General features: G+C 46.4%; 2 protein-coding genes across 11 annotated transcripts in view; both read right to left on the bottom strand.

The window, feature by feature from the left end:
- Positions 1 to 15426, bottom strand: part of STIM1 (stromal interaction molecule 1) — a 199567-nt gene extending 184141 nt beyond the window's left edge. For 3 of the 10 annotated variants that reach the window (XR_014231220.1, XM_082340313.1, XM_082340314.1), the window contains exon 1: positions 14100 to 15423. Coding sequence is in view for 9 of the 10 variants with exons in the window: in XM_082340313.1 (XP_082196439.1) it covers positions 14100 to 14238 (139 nt within the window). In the remaining variant the exon portion in view is untranslated. Of the gene's footprint in view, positions 1 to 14099 lie in introns of all 10 variants that reach the window. The other 7 variants (XM_082340309.1, XM_082340307.1, XM_082340310.1 and 4 more) reach the window with 4 other exon arrangements.
- Positions 1 to 21983, bottom strand: part of PGAP2 (post-GPI attachment to proteins 2) — a 151022-nt gene that overhangs the window by 93383 nt on the left and 35656 nt on the right. The window lies entirely within an intron of this gene.

A 21983-nucleotide genomic window follows, 5' to 3' on the forward strand; every position in this document is an offset into this window, starting at 1 on the left:
AGGCCCAGAAAAGTCAATAGTATCACAACCGCAGCTAATTCCTAGTCTACTGTTCTTTTTTATTAAACTAGATTTTTCATAAAGAAAGCTACGAAGACTCAAGAGAACTAGAGTCTCTTGACTCTAGCTAGAAAGAGGGAAGAAAAAGAAAAAAGGGTTCAAGAGAAACAGTGGAAAAAAACACGCTTTAAGACAGAAGCTACAGGGACTTCCCTGGTGGCGCAGTGGGTAAGACTCCGCGCTCCCAGTGCAGGGGGCCCAGGTTTGATCCCTGGTCAGGGAACTAAATCCCACATGCATGCCACAACTAAGAGTCTGCATGCCACAACTAAGGGGCCCGCCTGCCACAACTAAGACCCAATGCAACTAAATAAATAAATAAATGAATACATAAATAAGTAAATAAAAAAGAATCAGGCCCTCTTTAAAAAAAAAATGGCTACAAAACAGTAAACAGCTATTTTATTAATCAGAAAATCTTCTTGCAATCCCCCTTCCGCCCTCTCAGCGGGTGTGTGACAAGACATCAGACAAGATGGCCAGTTTCAGGCCTGCTCCCATGACAATGAGCTGACACAACCACAGACCTGCTACCTGACAATACCTGAGCAGCCTCCTCCCCCTCTCAAGACGACACAGGAACATGTGTGCTAAACCAAACAGATGACTACAAGAGGACTCCAGGTACTAGTTTTGATCAGCAGCTGCACCCTGGCACCTCTGTCCCCAGCCAGGGCTTACTCTAGTCCAGCAGGAGTTTCCCCTCAAAGCATAGCCTAAATTCAGCTAGCACTCTGCCCTCCAACCTTGAGCCGGCTGAAGGTTGGTAGAAGACCCTGGGGAAAAGGGATAGTAATCATCTTCTCTCAGGCCAAGAACTCCTGACAGGGTATGATGGCTTAGTGTTCCTTCTGCAACTCCATTTCACGCTAGAAAATTAGAGATGTGTGACTGTGGAAAACTCAGCATGTTCCCATACCTGAAAGCCCCAACTGCAGGTGAGTGAGTAGCCTAGGAAGCCTAAAGTGAAAGAAGACCTTCCATGAGAAACTGTGAGTTTGTCTGCTCTCAATGGGCCAAAATACTCACTGTATATATGGCTCCAACCCATGCCAAAATCCTGGAATAACACCCTCACATAGCACTTGAAGGTTTCACAAAGTGCCTTATCTTCCATTGCCTCCATGAGGTAGAGATTAATACTCCTTTTATTGCAAATTTGGAAACTAAGGCTCAGAGAAGAAAATCAACCTGTTCAAGATGTCACAAATGGAAAATGGCAAAGCCTGGAGTTGAACCAGGTATTCCTATCTGCAAGAGTCTCTGATTTTCCTGCAGTGAAGGCCCAGCTTTGTTAGGAAGCTTAATAGCTAAAAACAAGAGACCTGTATTCTCAGACTTGGAATCCACCAAGCAGTTCCTGTATGACCTTTGGCAAATCCCTTCACATCTTTGGGCATCAGAAAACTCATCTGTAAAATGAAGTGATATAAAACAAGCATAGAGAGAAGACAATTCTTTGGTTCCTAGAGTACTGTGTAGTCCTTGCCTAGCACTTCAAAAAAAGTCAACTACCCCCCTAGTCATCACAGTCTAGCACTGGCCCCCTCCTTCAGACTGCCATATATTTTCTGTTACTGGCACCACCAGGCACCTCATTACCCACATGCAAAACATGGCTACACCTTTGCCTCATTCCTTCCCTCCTTACACTTAAACGCTGAGTCCTACTGATTCTACCTCCACAGTGCACACCCTGATCTCTGCTCATGAACAACTGCAAAGTCTCCTATCTAGACTCCCTGCCTCCAACCTCATCCCACCAATGCATTGTGCGTGTTCTGTGAGATTAATCTGCCTAAAGCAAAACTCAGGTCATGTCTCTCCGCTGCTCAAAACCTGCATGGACTACTTACTGCCTACACGGTAAAGTCTGAACTCTTTAGCCAAACATTGAGGTCCTCCATTATCTTTCCTCAATTAATCTTTTTTTGCCTTATTTTATAGTACTCTCCTTCATAGATGCCACTCTCCAGCCAACCTGGACTAACCAATGTCCCCTAAAGACTCTTTACTTTGTCTCACTCCATGCCTTTATTCATGACATTTCCTTTGGCTGGAATGCTTCCCAGCCAGAGGAAACCTTATATTTCTGCCTGAAGTACCTGAAGACCTACTAAGCTGCTACCTCCTCCATAAAGCTTCCCTGATCTCTCCAGGCAGAGGTGATCCCATTTTCCAATAGAATCATAGGTATTATTCATAGGGCACTGAAACTAGATTGCCTCGCACGATAAACTGTAAAATGGGAAACCCATTGTGAGGATTAAACAAGATTACGTATGTGAAAGTATCTAACCCAGTCCTGGTATAGAATACGTGCTCAATAAATAGGAGCTCTTATTATGATAAAGAAAAATGTTCGTACACGTCTTAACTTCCCTATTATACTCAATCCTTTTACCGGGCAAGGTATAACATACATGTTGAATGTTAGCTGAAGAGGTAACACTACATAGATACAGACCCTATCCCAAAGCTTATATCCACAAGAGCTCAACCATAATGCTGTTTTTGGAGGATACAAACTGAATACACAGCACTCTGTAGCTATACACTTCACCAGTGTGATACTCCCATTCAGAATTTATTAAGTGGATACACTTGCTCATTCCCTCCCCCATCCCCTACAAATTCTAATCCCAGTTTATTCCAGGCCACTTAGGTGATAGAACAAACTAATGCCACTAACAGTCTGATAAATTGTACACTTTTTAATCCAAACACACATCTCTACTTAAATTCATATAGCTGTTTCCTTCCCTTCCACAGTTATTAAACAAAAATAGAAACAGCACTGGCCTTTGGGTCAGATAAACCTAAATTCAAATCCTGGCTTAGTCACCTTGGGAAAATTACTTAAATTCTCAGAGTTACAGTTTCCCCATCTATAAAATGAGAAAAATATCCACCTTTAAGGGTTGCTATACCGCTGTAAAGTACCTAGCCCAGTGCCTAGAAGACAACAGGTGCTCAATAAATAGTAGCTATCATCATCATTCTTATCATTGAAGTTATTTGAGTTGTCTCAATTACATACTTATCTCTTTAGCAATACACAATATGAGTTTCAGTGAACTTTGCCCTTGTCGGCAAAAGTGTCTTGAAATAAGACCTCCACAAGTCTGAGTACCCAGGTACACACACAGACACAAGCTGCTTTCTAACCTGTGTATGTGTTACGCCTGAAGGGCACCCAGCTCCCCTGGTCCCTACATTCTAGATGCTGGCTCTAGGAACTTGGAAAACACAAACACATTTGCTTTAATACACACACTGTAGTGATGAGAGTTCTGAGAGCTTCCTGAGAGCCCTGAGATAACCCAGAGAGGCCAATCAGGAGCAGAGCTACTGAATCTCACTGGAGAAAATTAGAGGCATATGAGACTTGGAAGCCTGCCTGCCTGCCTGCCTGCCAGTGAGATTTCTGGTCATTACTTAGGCCAGAATTCAACACAAGGCAGCCAGGAGCTCTGTAAAATGACTAACAGGAAAAGGGACAGGTTTGGCCCAGCGGGGCCATGCTGACAGCACAGCTGACTCTCTTATGCCTTTGCCTCCTTTACCAAGTTTCCCTAAAGGCCCCTCCCCAATGCCTTGAAGGAAAGCTGGTGTGATGTCTGCTCAGGCTGGAGTCCTCTGAGGCCCAGGGAGTTCGCAGAATCAGAGATAACCTTTTAAAACACCAGTGATCTTCACTGGACTATCCTACCTCCCTGCTGCACAAGCCCAGCATGAAAGAAGGCTCCCTTCTCCATCCCACCAGCCAGGCTAAGGAAAGTAGTTCTGTTCCTTCAGCTGCCTCACATTTGCCCTGTGGTAAACCCATGTGGGCCATGGAGCCAAAGACAGGGAGCAGCAGGAGCCAAGGAAGCCCTGCCCACAAGACTCACATCAGGCCTCCAGGAGCACAGGCCCGCTCCACTCCTACCACAGCCACCTGCTCAGGGCAGCCAGCGCTGGGGCAAACGGAAAAGGCCAGCCAGAGTCAAGGGCCGAACCATCCCCCAGTGCGACTGATAACTGTCGCCGAGTGCAGCTTCAGGAGGTGCTCAGTAAATAGGGATGAAGTACCAGGCAGCAGAAAAATAGTGAGTGCCCACAGAACACCTCAGAAATCCCCCACGTGAACTCTACCCCTAATCTCAGGGCACTCTTGTCGAAGCCCTTCACTTGGCACTCTCCCTCCATGACTACTCAATCCACAGATCAACTCGTTATTACTTATCCATTTATTCAACAAATATCTATTGGGCACATACCCTATGACCTGTACTGTGATAGATACTAAGGATGGGTGCTATGGTCAGAAAAAATAGACACGGCTCTTGCCCTCAAGAGAGAGGAAAATATGCAAAAAAAAAAAAAAAAAAAAAAAGGCTTTAAAAGCTATACAACTACTTCATACAAATTTTAATCCCATTTTCAAGTGAGGAAACTGCAGTTTGGGTCATACTGTCAGTAAGGACTCAAGTCAGTGCCCAGTGCTCTTGATTCCCACATCGGGCTATCTCTTGCTTTAAGAGGCATAAGCAGGGTGTGAAGGGCACAGAGAGTACTGTAGATAGCAAGTGCTACCGGAGTTTGGAAATGAGAGGGAGTTTGTGGCTAGCATTAATGTCAGAGATCACTTCACAGAGGACTCAGAGGTTAGGTAGGAAGGAAGGAGGAGAGGGGAGGACATTCTGGGAGGCAGTAAAATGGCATACATAAGTAAAGGCAAAAGAGAAGCAGTAAAAGGTGTGCTCTGCAGACCAGGACAAAGAAAAAAGCCTGGCTGGGCCAAAACGTAGAGAGGGGAACAGAGGAACGTGAAGTGGGCAAAGTGGTCTGGGGCCAGAACCCTGGGTCAGGAAGGAAACTACCATCCATAGAGGGATTTTAGAGCTTACACCATCTTTATTCCAAGCTCCCCATTAGAAAACAAAAGTACAGTGCTGTTGGCACATTTCAGGTTTTTCCTTGCAGGTCTCTCACTGAAATAAATCTGCTCCACTCTGATCAACATGACAGGGCCATAGCCATCCCTACTCAAGTCTCGCCTGCCTTAGCAAGTTGTGCCAACACAGGCAAGGCTTTGTCAAATTCTCAGTGCCCAGAAAGCTCCCCCCTGGCACTTTCTAGGTGGCCACAAGTAACCCCACAGGGCTTTAGATACATTTACCCTGCCTGTGGAGACCCCAAATCTATACATAAAGCAACCAGCTGAGTCAAACAATGGTGAGATATGCAGTACGACACTCTGACCCACCTCCTTCAGGAAATCTGCTCTGTACATCAAAACAAACAGATCTCTCCTTGCTTGAATTGAGATTGCCAGGGGAGTACAGAATGCAGATATTAGTCACCATATGCCACAGATATTACTGGGCTTCTTTTTCTGCACATCATACAAAAGTTCCCTAGCTGGGCGGGGAAGCTCCTCAGAAGCAGCGCTGACCTTGCATGCCCCCAATTCTGCCCAGCACAATTTCTGTGAACACAATACAATATTGTGAACTGCTTTCTGGTTTTCCTCTGTGTAGGTCTCAGACCCCCTAACAACCCAAACTGGCTGCGTTAGGGTAAAGAAGCTCCACAACAGAGTGGGAACAGCATGTGAATAATAATCAGACAAAATTAGATTCTGGCCCCAAATGAGACCTTGGGCAAATTTGTTCCTGTCATATGTAGACTGAGGAGTTTAGTTGAGATGGTACTTAAAAGCCCTTCCAACTTTGACACACTAGGATGTGAAGTCCTAGCACCCAACATCAACAGGCCTAAAGGTCAGAGTAAGTTTTTCAGCTGTCAATGTGTAAGTCCTAGTTCAATGCCACTTATAAGTCTAGCTCTCAGAAGCCAAGTTGGGGCAGTAAAGCCTCAAAGGTCAGTGGCTGTACAATGGGCTCCAGAACTAAAGGTACCAAACAAGGAGTTGGGAGGCATGACTAGAACCTAGGATAAAAATCTAGTTTAGAATTGGGTTTAAAACAGGGGAGGAATACAGGTGGAAGGGCCATGTCAACTCTACATGTCAAAGCAATGAAGTCATGCATGAATCAAAAGGACATAATACCAAAGGGAGTATAGAAAGACTCCACAAGACTCTAGGAGGCAAGCAAAGGAAGTCAGAGAAAAACTAAGAGGACTCAGCACCCAGAAGCCATTGTTCCCAAGATCATGGCCCTAGAATGATGTCACAGGCATCCTCTATGATGGCCCCCAGTGATCCCTACCCTCCTGGTATTCATGCCATTGTATAACCCCTTCACCTTGACTTGTTTCTAACAAATAGAATATGGCAGGAGTTGTGGCACATCAATTGCAAGATGAGGCAATAAAAAGATTGCAGCTTCCATCTTGGGCGCTCCCTCTTGGATCACTTGTCCTGGGGGAAGCCAACTGTCAGGTCATGAGGCAGCCCAGTGCAGAGGCCCATGTGGCAAAGGACCAAGGCCTACCAACAACCACATAAATGAGCTTGAAAGTAAATACTCTCCCCCCAGTTGAGCCTTCAGCCCCAGCCCAACAGCTTGACTACAACCTTATGAGAGACCTTGAGCCAAGGCACCCAGCTAAGCAGCACCCAGATTCCTAACCCACAGAAACTGAAAATAATAAATGTTTACTATTTTAAGCCTCTGCATTTGAGGATAATTTGTTATGTACCAATACAGGTAGGGACTAGGCCCATCTGGTCAGCCATTTCAAGTCTGCAGGTAGGGCTAGGGAAGTGGTTACACCCAGTAAAAGGAAGGGGGTATAGGCCGGAAATAAAGTGAAATACTAGCACCCAGACTTTATCAACAGCTTCCCTATGCTCTAGAGTAAGCTTTGAGTAAAAGCCTAATTTGGCCACACCCAGGGTTCATATAAGTCTGGTGGGTACACCTGAAGTTAAACAATGGCACTACAGCAGGTTCAGAGAAGCAACTTCCATTAGGAGGCGCCACCATAAGAAGACACTCAGATTCTGACTGAGGCTTTTCCAGGCCCATAAAAGCAGAGGTTGCGAGGACCCAACTATCCCGAATTGTGTAGTACTTTAGAGTTTATAAAGCCCTTTCACCACATAAGCTATTTCATTTGATCCTCACTACAAATCTATTCATTAAGGTTATGCTCTTTCTACAAATGAAAAAACTAAGGCTGAGAGAGGTAAAGTGACTTACCCTCTACAAGGCCCACAGACAGTAAGAAAAAAAGCTGGAACTCTGAAGCTCCCCTAAATCCAGATATTTATGTCTGTTGGCTGTGGCCAACTCAGACCCTTTTGCCAAGCCAATCATCTCATCTGAGCTTCTACCCAGCCCCACCCACTCATTTCCCAACTCTCTCCTCCCCGCTACACATAGGTCCTTTGTGGAACTAGACAGTTTCCCAGCTACTCCCAACCGCATTCTCGTAGTAAGGCCTACAACAATAAGAGTCTGGTTTCTTTAAAATCCTAGACAAACTTCTTCCATGCAAAATGAGGCCACTGGACTCAAACTGATCTGGATGACTTTTTTAACAAAAGCAAAAAACAAGAAATTCTGTTTTTTGTTTGTTTGTTTGTTTTGCCTCACCACATGGCTTGCAGGATCTTAGTTCCCCGACCAAGGATCGAACCCGGACCCCAGCAGTGAAAGCACAAGAGTCCTAATTACTGGACCACCAGGGAAGTCCCAAAAAATGAGAAATTCTAAAACAGTGAACTTTCTAAATAAGTGAAGCTTATTTCTTCGACTTTACCTAACCCTTTCGAAGTAAAACTTCTTCAACTTCCAACCTAGTAAACTACAGTTGAAACAGAACCAGACAATAAATCCCCTTCAATTCAGTTTTACAAACTCTACAGTATGTAAAGTATACCATGTGCCAAGGCTTGTGCTAGGAGCTTCCTGTCCTAACCCTTGAGGAGTTTTTATCAAGGAAGGCCGGCACATACACAGATAACTCCAACAGGGCAGCATGATTGATAAGATTATAGACTCCACCATCCTCCAGAGCAGCCCTTTTGATAGGTGACTAGACTATTCAAACACCTTTGTTAACACAGCTATGGCCAGACCATTGAGGCTAAGGCTCTGCATGCCAGATTTGCGAGGGACACACTGACAGGCAATGTGTTTTGATAAAAACAACAAGGGCTTGATACACAGATCCCCAGAGTTATGGTTCTGATCCTGCCACTTTTTAGTTATGTGACAAAGAACACAAATTTCTCAGCTATGAATTCTTCACCTTTAAAATGGGCATAATGGGAATTCCCTGGCGGTCCAGTGGTTAGGACTCCATGCTTCCACTGCACGGCACAGGGGTTCAATCCCTGGTCAGGGAAGTAAGATCCTGCATGCCACGTGGCATGGCCAAAAAAAAATGGGCATAATAATAAAAACAGGTATACCTACTTCCAAAGTTGAGGATAAAATAAAATAATACATTGAAAAGGGATAAACAGATCTGAACTTGGATGAAAATACAAAGTGCCCTGGGTGAGCAACACCATGAAGGGCTGCTGAAAAGCCCAGAATGTGTACCAAGATATATGAGAAGGTATGAAAGGAAGAGAGAAAATTTGATCCATTCAAACAGGCCCTGATTTCAGCTTTTCCAACAAATTTTAACAGAGGTTTTAGGCTGGGCACAATAAAAACAGAGATAAATAAAATACAACCCCTCCTCCTTTCTTCCACAAAGAGTTTACACTTGTAAGAGAGCAAATATATGTACAATGTGCTGTGTTAAATTAGAAATTTATACAAAGTATCCAGGGGGTAATAAAGAAAGCTCTGTACTGTTATTACTTGATTTCTTATCTTACACTGTGTTATGGGCACAGGCGTATTCAATGTATTATTCTTTATACTTAGTTGTATATCTTAATAGTTCATAATTTTTTTTTGATCAGCAGTAACAAAAAAAGAAAGCTCTGTTGGAGACCCAGTTTGGTATCTTTCTCTCTCCCAAAAAATTTGATAGCCAGACCTGCTGGGTTTCCTGGAGAATCATTTCTCACAAAAAGCAGTATACCACAGCATGCCCATGAAGTCACTCAGCACTGTATCTCAAAGCCACTCAGCAGGAAATGAGGGGCCCCCTGGGGCTCAAACTCAAGTCCTGTGAAGACCTAGGAAACCCTCCCATCAAGACCTCATCCCTTCCTTGTCAGAGAACAGGAGTTCTTAGCATGAAAGCTCCACATTCCTAAGGAGCCCATGAGAAGAATTGGGGGGGGGGGGGGTGAATTTGGATGGGAAAGAAATTACATCTTTATTTTCAACATTCTCTTATTGAAAGTTAGCATTTACTTCAATTATACGTAATAACCAACCATAATATTATTAGCACTACCTATGATTTTGTCACCAACAGAAAGTACAGACATTTTCATGTCACATTACATTGGTACAGATATCTCCAAATATTATTCATAATCATCATTACTTCAAAATTACAGTAGTTATCAGACCTGCCACAGACCACACGTGACTGCAATCTTCCTGTCTACCAGCCCTCGTGCGAGGTAGTTGGCCAACTATGAGAAACTCTGCCCAATTATTGTTCAGCCGCCAGTGAGACCCCATGTGCTCACACTGGTGATCCAGACCTTTACAATGCCCCCTTCCCTCCAACAATCCCCAAGTCAGACCACTCCCCACCCCATTCTCTTATGCCTCCACCCAACCCCTCCTTCCAGGAAGCCCTCCCCAGCCACCTTAGCCTAGCTCAGCCCATGCAGAGCTCTTGTAATCCTTAGCCTACACTGTCTACCCTGCTTGGTTTTGTGCTTCATTAAGCCTGTGCATTATGTTGTATTTAATATTCTCTAAATATATATCCCCACCCCCACCCCCAAACTAGACGTCTTTGGTGGCCCTAAGTTCCTTCCATAGTACAAAGCAAGCAGTAAGCACTCATTACAGACTTGTGGAGTGAATAACTGATTAAGCCAGGGACGCTGACTCAAATGCCTTAGTCTAGTTCTACTAATAACCCATTGTGGAATTTCTATGTGACGCCGCTCTGGACATCAGTTTCCTCATATGTAAAAATAAATAAGTTGAACTAACTGATGTTTCCACCTCTTAACTTTTGAATTAGGCAACCACTTTTTATCTCCCCAAGATCTGAGAAAAATTATGGAGGAAACTGAGAAGCCTCCCCCAGCTCTCCCAGGCAGGGTTAGTCACTTGCTCCTCTGGGCTTCCCACAGCCTTTTGTATGTATATATCATACCTCTACTACAGTGCTTATCACAAAGTTCTGAAAGAGTGTATAACCTAGTGGCTGAGGCGGAGGTGGGGAGAAGAGTCAGACTGCCTGGGTTCAAATTCTGGCTCTATTCCCTACTATCCGTATAACCTTGGGTAAGTTACTTGACCTCTCTATGATTTCATTTCCTCACTTACAAAACAGGGATAATACCAAGCACACAGGATGGCTGTAAGAATTAAAAAGAATAAAATGTTTGGAATAGTGCCTGCCACACAGTAGGCACTAAAAAATGTCAGTTGCTATTATTGTTGATGTTACTGATGTTATTAATGTCTTGCTAGGCACTGGGTTCCTACTTCAGCTGGAGCTCTGTCCTCTTCCCATTCTCCATCACAGCACTCTGTTTATGTTTTCTTCCACAAAAATTACCACAAGACACTATATTTATTTATGTATTTATTTTCTATCTCCCCACTAGACTGTAAACTCCATGAAGGCAGAGAACATGTCTGTTTTGTTCATCCTTAAATTCCCAACACCAAACACAGTGCCTGGCCCAGAGCAGGCACTCAAATATTAGCTGAATACACAGCACGTGAGCTGACACTGTTCAATGTTTGCTGAATAAATGAACCTGGTTAAGGATGATTGTCAAAGCTGAGGCGTGGGTGCAGATGATGTCCTAGCTGCCCCAGGATTAGTGTGACCCTCTGCCCATCCCCCAATATTAGCCTCAGCCAAGCCGCACCCACCTGCCCTTGGCTCCAATCCAGTTCCGGGAGCCACCCTCAGCTAAAATTAGCATAGCCACCAAGATGGCCAGGCCATTTATAGCCTTGGAGGCAGCAGCAACTAGCTGGGTGGGCAGGCAGGACTCTGGCCTCCCACTCCATTAGGGGTTGATTGAGACGCCAATCTGCACTCCATAAACTGCCTAGATGCCTATCCTCCAAAGCCCAGTTCTAGTTATACTGAGTAGAACCACAGTTCCTGAGTAGAGGTCCTCAACCAACACTGGCAGTCACAACTCCAGACTCACGTGGGATCCCTCACACACATTCTGCAGGAAACATTTTGAGTTTCTGGAGGCAATGAGTCCAGAGTCTAAGGGAGGTTCCAAGCATCAATTCCAGGCAGTTTCAGAAGTGCAGGCTTCAGAGTAGCACAGTCAAGCACAGATCTTTAACTGAGAAAGTAACTTAGCACAACTGGGTATACAGGCATCAAAGAGCCAGAAGGTGACAGGAATGGCCTCTCCCAATGAGAAGGCCTTCTAGCAGAGCACCTGCCTTCCCTGGAGGGGCAGACCTTTAAGATAGCCATGTACATCCAACAAGAGAAAAAATGCAATTTTCTGGCCCCTGCAGTAGACCCTCCAGAAGAGAAAAAGACAGCCCTTTTTTGGATCTCTGCTACAGAGTCACTAGGGGCTGCCTAACTAACTCACCAAGAGGAAAGTAACATTCTCTTGGCCTTACCTAGTGCTCCTTTAAGAGGGCAGGGCCTGAGAAGACGGAAGAAGTCTAGGACTTAAGAATCAGAAAACTTGGGACTTCCCTGGTGGTCCAGTGGTTAAGACTTCGCCTTCCAATGCAGAGGGTGCGGGTTCAATCCCTGGTCGGGGAGCTAAGATCCCACATGCCTCGCAGCCAAAAAACCAAAACAGAAACAGAAGTAATATTGTAACAAATTCAATAAAGACTTTAAAAATGGTCCACATCAAAAAAAAATCTTTAAAAAAAAAATCAGAAAACTGAGCATAGGACTCAATTTCTTCAGCAAAAATGGAGATAATACCACCTGCCCTGCATTCTAATAGAGCAATTGTGAGACTTTGTGGGAAAAACAGCTGTGTAAAATACAAACTTTAGAGAACATACAAATTGACTAGATATGTTGAATCTGATTTAGAAAAGTGGCAGCTTTAAGGGTAAGGAAAACTCCTGTGTTCTGAGGATACAGAGGGACTGGAAAGGCTACAAGAACTCCTGGCTGTGTAGACAGCCCCGCACCAAATCCTTTAGAAGAGCCCAGTCCATGAGCCCAGTCCACCTCTTTGCAAAAATGATTTCCTATCTGAGTCAAAGTCCCAGACAGGCCCAAGGTGACAACCTACCAGAACAACAGTGCTGGGGCCTCCAGGTTACCACAAACCATAGCCATTCCCAGCACCTAGGGTCTCTGAGATTTCCTCCCTGGGCTTCAATATTACTGTGACAATAGAAACTGATTTCTGAACTGAGAGGAAGAAAAGACCAAAAGAGAAGCCTAAGTAGTATAATCAACACAGCCAAGCCTCTAAAATATGTTGTGTGGAGGGCTGTCTCCATAAGCTCAAGCCACGGGCTGGTTACGAGGGATGCTGGAATGCCTCTTACCTATGGCATGTACAAACACACAAATCTTCCTGACAGCTAGCTAATGCCTAAATTCAAAACTTCATCTCTTTTAGCACTGTGCCTAAAATAAAGAACACTTCCTTCCCCCCAAAAGAAAATTCATTTTATGTCAGGCACCCATATTTTAGGGTGAAAAAGGGACATATTATCAGTTACAAACAGGGATGTCACTGGGACAGCAGAGATGCTCCTCAGGTCTTCTGCACAGTTTGACCTACATCTGCCTTCATAGCCCAATGAGAACCAAGCTTTGAGCGAGGGTTCAGGGGCCAAGGAGACACTGTATGGAGAAACAGGATTAATATGCAAGAAGGACCTATCTTCAAAGCAACAGCCTAGGTGCCATGCTTGCACATAGGGCAACCCTGGCCTCACTTGGAAGCCAACCTTGGGGTATCTGCAGTCACACCCAGCCCAGTCAAAGAATTTAAAAGGGGGTTTCCTAAGAAAGGGTCTAGCACCAAAGCCAGCCTCTGGATCCATCCATGAAACTTCCTGGCCACCATGACTTACGCTTCCTTTTCCTCCTTGTATCAACAGGTATTCACTGAGGCGTCCCCTCACTTGAGCTTGCCCCACCGTAGAAAGAACCCAGCTATAAATTCTCCTCACTCTGCATCTCACTGCTTTGGGCAGATCACAGTGACCGGGTGAGAGAAATGGGGATAAAAAACTGAATACCTTCTAAGCCTTGTGTAAAACAACTGAATTTTAAAAGTGCTCTTTCTTCTGCAACAATACCAGGGCTCCTACTGTTTGACAAGGCTCCATAAGTGCACAGGAAAAACCAGGACATATCAAAAACATTGTAGAATCCCTACCCTCATCAGTCAGAAGAAATAGAATAAGTCAACAAGTGGTCCCAGGACTTATATCATGCCCATGTCAACAAAAGGCCATTTAACTCCCTGGCGGTAAATAGGATTTCATCTAAGGAACTGCCTTGATATTTCAAATGGGCACAGCTAGAAGACAGCAGATTACCTAAGGGAAGGGAGAGAATAGGGTCCCCACGCTCATTGGAATAGAAAGGCACACCTCAACACTAAGTGAGAGAGTAATAGAGTTGGCCCAGTCCTGACTTTCCCTACCCAACCCAAGTAGCCTCAGCCTCCCCTGTGCTGCCAAGTGCTGAAACTGGCCAAGAGCAACAGACTTATCATCTGCCCAGGGCATCAGTCCAGACAAGTAGTCATGAGAAGGGGTCTTGACTTGCGGATCTGAAAGGCCAAGGTGCCCCAAAAGCAAACCTCTTTTCACTGCCAACAAAAGACATCCTGAGGAGGGATGAGGAAAGTTGTTCAAGAGAGACAAAGACATTAGAAGGGAAAGAACTCTTTGGACTACTAAGAACAGGCAGTGCCATGTGTGGGTCTGCCATCAATCGCAGGTGTAGAAACCTAGGGTTCGACTTCCCCACTTGGGCAACTCAGTTCTTGTCCGTGGCCAAGGCCTTACCTGCTGCAGTGGACTCTTCAGAACTGGACCCTGAGCCGGTTCCTGTCGTCTTCTCGCTGTGGCTTTGGCTGAGGCTCTGGCCGTGATGCAGGAGAAGCCCCCAGAGGAGCCACAGGGCAAGACGGGCGCACACATCCATGACTCCAGGTCTCAGTCAACATGCGCCTGATGTAGACACCTCAGGATCCCAGAGGCAAAGCCGGGAGCCTGGGAGTGCAGCTGACGGTCCTGTAACCTCAGGCAAGATGCCCTCGAGGTGCCGCAGCTGTCCAGCCACCCGCGAGTCTGCCTCCTCCGACAGCCAAAGGTCAAGTGCTCCAAGTTTGGGCGCGGGAGGAGGGCCGGCGCCTCGGGTCCAACAGTGGGTCCGCCGGAGTTGCGACGGCCTGAGTACCCGGTCGGCTCGGGCCGCTTCCGGAGAGTTTGGACAGGGTGGCCGCGGAGCCGGTGTCAGCTCCGCAGCCGGCTACACCCCTACCGGAGAGGGCGGGCGGGCGGGCCCTCCAGCGGGCACCGGAGTGGGGGAGGGAAAGAAGGGAGGGGAAGAGGGGGGCACCTGGCCTCGCACCGCCGAGGATCGGCGAGGGGCACAGGTTCGGGAAGGGCGTGCGACTTCCAGGCCCCCGCGGGCGCGGGCGGCTCGGGGATCCCAGGCCTCCTAGGCCGAGGTCAGAGCTCCCGCCCAGTCCCGTGCCCAGGCGGCCGGCTGTGCCCAGGTTCAGCAGGCGGACGCGCACGGGCCAGGCCCGGGACAGAGGCTCCCCGGCGAGCGGGCGGGAGGCGCGGGGCGGGCCCGGGGCGGGCGGGGGCGTGCTCTCCCGCAGGCCCGCCCCGCGCCGCCCGGCCCCCAGCGAAGCCCGAGCCCGCCCCAGCGCCCGGCTTACCCCGGAATAACCTGTTAGAGGCAGCCGCCCGGCACCCCCAGACCCCGGCGGGCCCTCCTGGCTCTCGGCCCGCTCTAGTCTCCGCCAGGACCCCTCTCCCCAGCCAAGGGTCGGGTCCCGGCCTCCCTTTCCCCCACGAGAGCCTCTCTCGCACTAACCGCCCGCGAAAGAGCGGGCGTGCCCCTGACACGCAGTCACTCAGGTAACCCAGGCCTGCGGCGGCAGCGGCAGCGATGACAGTTGCTGCCCTGCCCGGATCTCCGGGCCTCGGTGCTGCTCCACTCGCCCAAGCTCTAGAGCCGGTCAGGGCAAAGACCCTCGGCACCACGACTGCCGCCCGGGGCTGCCTGAGGCGACAACGGCCCGGCCCGGTTCGGCCGGGGGGCCCGTTGCCAGCCCCCCACTCCAGGCCGGTATCCCAGGCTCCGCCCTCCCCGCCGCGCCTCGCAACCAATCCGCTTCCGCCTCTCTGCAGTTTAGGCACCCTCGCGCTTCGTCACCCGTGTGCAGCGGCCCCTGGCGGGCAAATCTGGGCGCTGCGAACAGGGCCCGAGCTCGTTGGGAAGCCCTGCCCCTTTGCAGAGGGTTGGGGAATAGAGCTAGGACCCGCCCCGGGGGAGGCCCATTAGGGCCTGCTAGTGGTTTCGGAGGAAATGATGCCAGGAAACACACGAAGCGTCCAAACCACTGTAGGTAAAATTGCTCTACACATACCGTAAGTCTTAGCTAAATGGCCCCATCTGCCTTCCTGACGCCGCCTCCCCGCCTCATCCAAGCTAAGTCGGATGCCCTCCCTTAACTCTCACCGCCCATTTTCCTACCCCCCCCTCCAAATCCCCTCCCCTCTGAGGTTTTTGCGGGTAGGGCCTGTGGCTGGTTCCTCCCTGCATCTCACTCTCCCAGCTCTCTGTGTGGCTTGGGGGTGTTAGCGACTTGAGAATGAGTGCCCCCATATAGAGGGAGTTGCGCCTGGGCCTCCTTCAACAGAGCCTGCACTTCCTGTTCTCAAGTGTGCTGTCAGCAAATCTTTACAGAAACCTGCTCTGTGCCCTACCCTGTCCTTGGCACCGGAGGCAGGGGAAGGGATTAGGCCCCGTCCCCCCTCTGACAGTGCTAAGCCAGCTACCTGTTCTGAGCAAGGCTTCTGAAGACCGGGAACACGGATTTGCGCAATAGCTGCCTGGCTTAAGGGTTAGGCTGTCGATATAAAAACACACGTCTGACGTCATCTACTACCACTCTTCCCACTCTCTTATTAAACTTCAGTCGCACTGGCCTTCTTTAAGTTCCTCAAACACATGGAACATCAGCCACCTCCTGGCCCTTGTATCTGCTGTTGCTTCTACCTGAAACACTCGCCTCTCCTGGCCTCCCCATCAACTCCCTCGTATGGCTGGCCTCTCATTCTTCCAGATACAGTTCAAGATCTTCTCAGAAACTCCTACTCTGACTGCCACCTCAGGTCCACAATTGGACCATACTCATATCTGCCTTCCCCCACCCCATAGGATTGTGGCTTTTCAGAGGTCAGGGGCTGTGCCTTATTCATCTCTGGGAAATGGCCATCCGGCCATAGGCTCTGTACATAGTAAGTGCTCAATGAAAGCTGGTTGACATGAGTTAATTCATTTGATCATGCACATATTTATTGAGTAACAACTGTGTGCTGGGAAATTGGCCCTAACAGAAGATGAGCCTCTGATCTGGGTTCTACTAGACCTACACTAGGAACCAGGAGTCTTAAACTCAAACTGAAAATGGGAAAATAGCTAATATTATTGAGAGAAGTAGGTGCGAGTAATAGGGAGTGGTAGGGACTGGGGCACACTGGTGAGCAGGCAGGAAGGTAAACTCAGTATTGCTGGATCATCTTTAAGAGAAGATGGGAATCTGGACTTTTAAATGATGTAGCCCCTTTATCAACATGAACCTACTGTATAGCACAGGGAACTCAATATTCTATAATAACCTATATGGGGAAAGAATCTGAAAAATAATGGATATATGTATATGTATAACTGAACCACTTTGCTGTACACCTGAAACTAACACAACATTGTAAATCAGCTATACCCTAATATAAAATAAAAATTAAATTAAATTTAAAAAATAAAAAATAAATTTTAAAAAATCAAAAAGGCAGGAAAAAAATGATATAGCCCTTTGAAAATGATATAGCCCTACATCTGTAGCATAAATTGATCACTCAGACTACAAGTTTATAATTTCTGCCTAAGCCAACCCACCTGCCTGTGTACTCATTTGTCAAAGAGAACACACAAGAAAAAAGAAAAGTAAATCATGCTTAATACAACCTCCTTTAAACCCAAGTGCATCATTCTCTTAGCTACCACGTGAGTTCTTTGGGGGGTATGGGTGCAAAACCCATGTGGTACAAAGAGCCTGGGTCTTGGAGGCAGGAAGCAAGGGTCTATTACCAATTCACACCAAGACCTTGAAACTCTCAGAGCCTGCTGCATTTCCTGTGAGGCTAAAATGGTGTCCAGGAATTAAAAACAGAATTACCATATGCTGCAACAATTCCACTTCTGGGCATATGCCCAAAAAAATTGAAAGCAGGGTCTCAAAGAGATAGCTGTACACCCATGTTCAAAACAACACTATTCACAATAGCCAAAAGGGGAGAGCAACCCAATAAGTGTCCATGGATGGATGACTATATAAACTGTGACAAATATATATATATATATATATATATATATATATATATATAAGCAATGGAATATTATTCGGCCTTTAAAAGGAAGGAAATTCTACATGCTACACATGAATGAACCTTAAGGACATTATGCTAAGTGAAATAAGCTGGTCACAAAAGGACAAATACTATATGATTCCACTTATATAAGGTTCCTAGAGTAGTGAAATTCATAGAGACAGAAAGCAGGATAGTGGTCACCAGGGGCTGAGGGGAGAGGAGGATAGGGAATTGTTTAGTGGATATGGTTTCCATTTTGCAAAATGAAAAGAGTTCTGGAAACTGGTTGCAAAACAATGTGAATGTACTTAATACACTTAAAATGTAAATTTTATGTTATGTGTATTTTACCACAGTCAAAAATAAAAGTAAAAATAAATGGTGTCTGGGAGCAAAAGCCATGGCCTGGACAATAGGAGAAACATTCTTGTCTCATCTCTGCCTCCAAGATCATGATGTGACATCAGAAAAGCCAGTGCCCCTCTGGACCTCAGTCTCCCCAACTATAGGATGGGTAGGGACCAGATTATTGATCCAGTTCAGCTTTAATATTCTATAAGGTAGGAAAATCCTGAGACCTCGTAGATCTTCCTGGATCAGAAGCTGTGACTCTCACCTCAGTAGACCCTAGGTTGGGTCCTCATGTAAGTGTAGCCTCTGCAAGAAACCCTCACCACATTGTGTCTCAGGAGGAAGTCGAGAGCTTGGTTTTGTTTTGTTTTTTTCATCTCTGTGTCTTTTTGAAACCTATACACCAAACCTTTACCGTGTGCCAGGAATATCTCCCTTGCATCACTCTTAGGGCCTTGCTCTTAATAGATATTCTGCAGATGTTGGTTAAATCAAACTGGATTAACAATTCTTATGCCTCTATTCTACTATTTGCAAGAGCTTTCACATCTATTATCTTATCTCTCCCTCACAAAACCTGCTTGATAAGTAGAGACTATACTCATTTTACAGATGAGGAAACTGAACCTAAGAAGATGAAGTGGCAACCACATCAAGTTCTCTTTATCCTCTGGGATTTCCTCCCTATCCTTCAAGTCTCAGTTCAAGTGATATAAAGCAGCCATGCCTTGATCACTGATGACAGCATAGCATGAACCAAAAGTTATGATTAGTCAAAAAAAAAAAAAAAAGAGCCAGCTCAAAAGTCACCTTCCTTCCTTTCCCACCTTCCCTGACTTACCCTGTCTCTTCAGTCTCCTGCTATACCTTAGAGTACTTATATAACTGAATTATGATTATCCAATAAGTATCTATCTTCCCCATTAGCTCCTGAGCTTATCAAGGACTTCATTTCTTTTTTTTCGGTTTTTTAAATTTTTTTTTATTTTTTGGCCCCATGGCACGGCATGTGGAATCTTAGTTCTCCAACCAGGGATCAAACCCACACCCCCTGCATTGGAAGCGTGGGGTCTTAACCGCTGGACCACCAGAGAAGTCCCAGGACTTCTTTTCATTTATCTTTGTATTCTCCCAAGCTAGGACTGTACCCAGTACAGAGCTGGTACTCAATAAAAGTAAACGAATGAACGATGTGTGTTCTGTACAGCAGCTTAGCTGTCCTTTCTGTACACCACAGGGTTTCTGATTACCAACAGCTTTCATTTGGAAAGTGAGAGAATCTTCAAGAGAATCTTCAGTAGAAGTGTACTAAAAGAGTCCGAAATCTCCTGCTCAGAAAAGTTTAGGAATCTGTGAGTTTAGGCTGTGTTATCAGTGGTGCTCCCTGGTGTCCAAAAATGGCAAGTACAGCTATCACTAAGAGTCTGGCTGTGTACAGAATGAGAGAAATCTTGGCTTGTAACAACTCTTTCCAGGCTAGCTTCACAAAGAGAATCATCTCCCTTTCCAGAATCAGTTCTAGAATCTTACTGCCAATGTTCGTTCATTCAACATCTACCAAGCCCCTGTTTGTAACAACTCAGTTCCTAACCTCAAAGAGCTCGGTTTTTCGGGGGAATATATAGATGAAGAGTAATTAGAACTTGTTGATAATGTCTTGAGAGAAATTGGTACAGGGACAAGTGAAGGAGCACAGAGGAGGAACAAGTAACTGCCTAAAGCAGTCAGAGAGGCTGTGCACACGGATTGGGGGAGGAGGAGGGGTTCTGGAATTATACTGCCTAGATTCACATCGTGGCTCTGCTGTGTGACTCTGGGCAAACCAAGTTGCTCCTGGAATGTACCAGGGCTGAAGAAAGAGGAATTTCCCAGAGGGGAGTATGCCAGATGACCTGGGTACCACCCAGTTTGGAGAAGCTCAAAGAGGCAAAGGTGTCCTGGAGGCAAACAGGACAACTACTGTTCTGCCTGTCTGGGAGGAGGGACTCTCCAGAAGGATTGGGCATGTGCTTGGTCCCCCCTCCCCCCATCCAGTTATTTCCTCAGGGGGAATCAGGAACAATTGGTCTGAGGATGCGACTCTAGAACTTTGTTTCAACTGTCACTTCCCCTGTTTGTTCTTTCTGCTATCTCCTGTATTACCCATCACCTCATTTCATGAAATGAGACATTGGGCTTATCTTTGGTGGTAGCAATAAGGGGAATAATGAGCAGGAGACTCGTATTTCCGCTCAGGCAGGCTGAAAGAGGGAAGACCAGGGAATCAAGAGGAGAACCAAGACGGCTGAGTCCCTGGAGCCACATGAGAGAAAAAGAAGAACTCAGATTTAGGGTTAGCTTGAAGAGGCTGGGACTGGGAGTGAGCAGAAAACCCTGTGGGCCACTGGTGAGCCATAGGAGCTGGAGCTCAGTGAGGACCAGGCTGGGAAGACCCGTTTGGAAAACACCAGGGCAGGGGTAAGATCAGTTCAGGGCCTTTCTCCTCCCCCTCTCTGTCTTCATCCTGCTGTTTTAGGGGAACTGAGTCAGCTTTAGCATTTGACTTTGAGAAAGAGGGAAGAATTATCAGGGAGAAAAACTTGAAAACAACATGAGTATATGCAGAAATTAATGTTTATTAATTGTACGCTGGGCAATCTGCTAGACACTCAGCTTGCTTACCTCACTGAATCCTCCTCACAATCCCACAAAGTGCACAGTATTGCCATTCTGATTTTAAAATGAAACTAAATGCCTCTGTTGTATGCTCTTATAGCACTCTGTACTTTTGTATCATTACCTGTTTAAGACTTATCTCCCTTGCTAGTTACATCAGGATAGGGGCTTGTCTTTGTTTTCACCACTGCCTCATTGGCATGTGACACTATGCTTGGCCCAGAGGTTTTCGATAAATATGTGTTTAAGGAATGAATAAGAGAGGTCATGTGACTTGTCAAAAGCCACAATGTAAGTGGTAGGACCAGGATTTGAATCCTGGACCATCTGGCTCCAGAACCTGTCTCTGATCTCTCTATTTTACCCCCACCAAGAGCTTTCATATATTCTCTCATTTCTAAATGTCCTAGCTCAGTGACCTTTTCTCTCAGCTGCTTGTGAACACAAATGTACACTGCCTACCAAGAACTCACCTATTCAGGGAAAGCAAGTGAGAGAAACAGTCCATCTGGAGTTGTGCCCTCTTCCTACCCTCTTCATCTCACCATCTTCTTTCTCCAAGAAGCCTTTGCAGACAGCCCCACCTGTCTACCTGTCTTCTTCTCCTCTGGCTTTATTGGCCCTTCCTATGTCTGTGCCATAAAAGTAGCTCCAAGTCACCTGGTCTCTGATGCTCCCATACATATTAGTGCTTTATTAAGGCAATTTTATTCTGCAAATATACTGAAGGCAAGTATATTCTGCAATATACTGAAGGCCTGCCTGTGCCAGGCCCAGTGGTTGGACACAGAGATGAATCAGACACAACCTCAAAGGACTTACACTTAGTGGAGAAGGCAGACATTAGGCACAGATACAATTAACTGGAGCACAAAGCAAGATGACCTAAATGGTATTAAAGAACTATGAGCAATATGTTACATGCATAAACCTTAATTACATAATGATTATTTTAAAGTGTGTATCATAGAAGGTCACAGCTCAAAAGTATCATCTGGTTCAACTCCTTGCTTTCCGGTGGAGGAGTCTGAGACCCAGAGAAAGGCAAGGCCTTGACTAAAGTCTCACAAGCCAGTCTGGCTGAGCCAAGACTAGACTTCAGGTCTTCTGAAGCCCAGCCCAGGGCCCTTTCCTCCTCTGCTAGTAGCTTCATATGCAGCAGTCCCATATCCCATCAGACCATGACATCCTCAAGGCCAAGTCAGGTTCTCCCACCTAAGCAAGCTGAACCAGGGTCAGGCATGCCCAAGACCAAGGCCTCAGGAAATGCAGTCA

This window comes from Balaenoptera borealis (assembly GCF_965194805.1).
Source record: "Balaenoptera borealis genome assembly, chromosome: 11".
NCBI classification, from domain to species: Eukaryota; Metazoa; Chordata; class Mammalia; order Artiodactyla; family Balaenopteridae; genus Balaenoptera; species Balaenoptera borealis.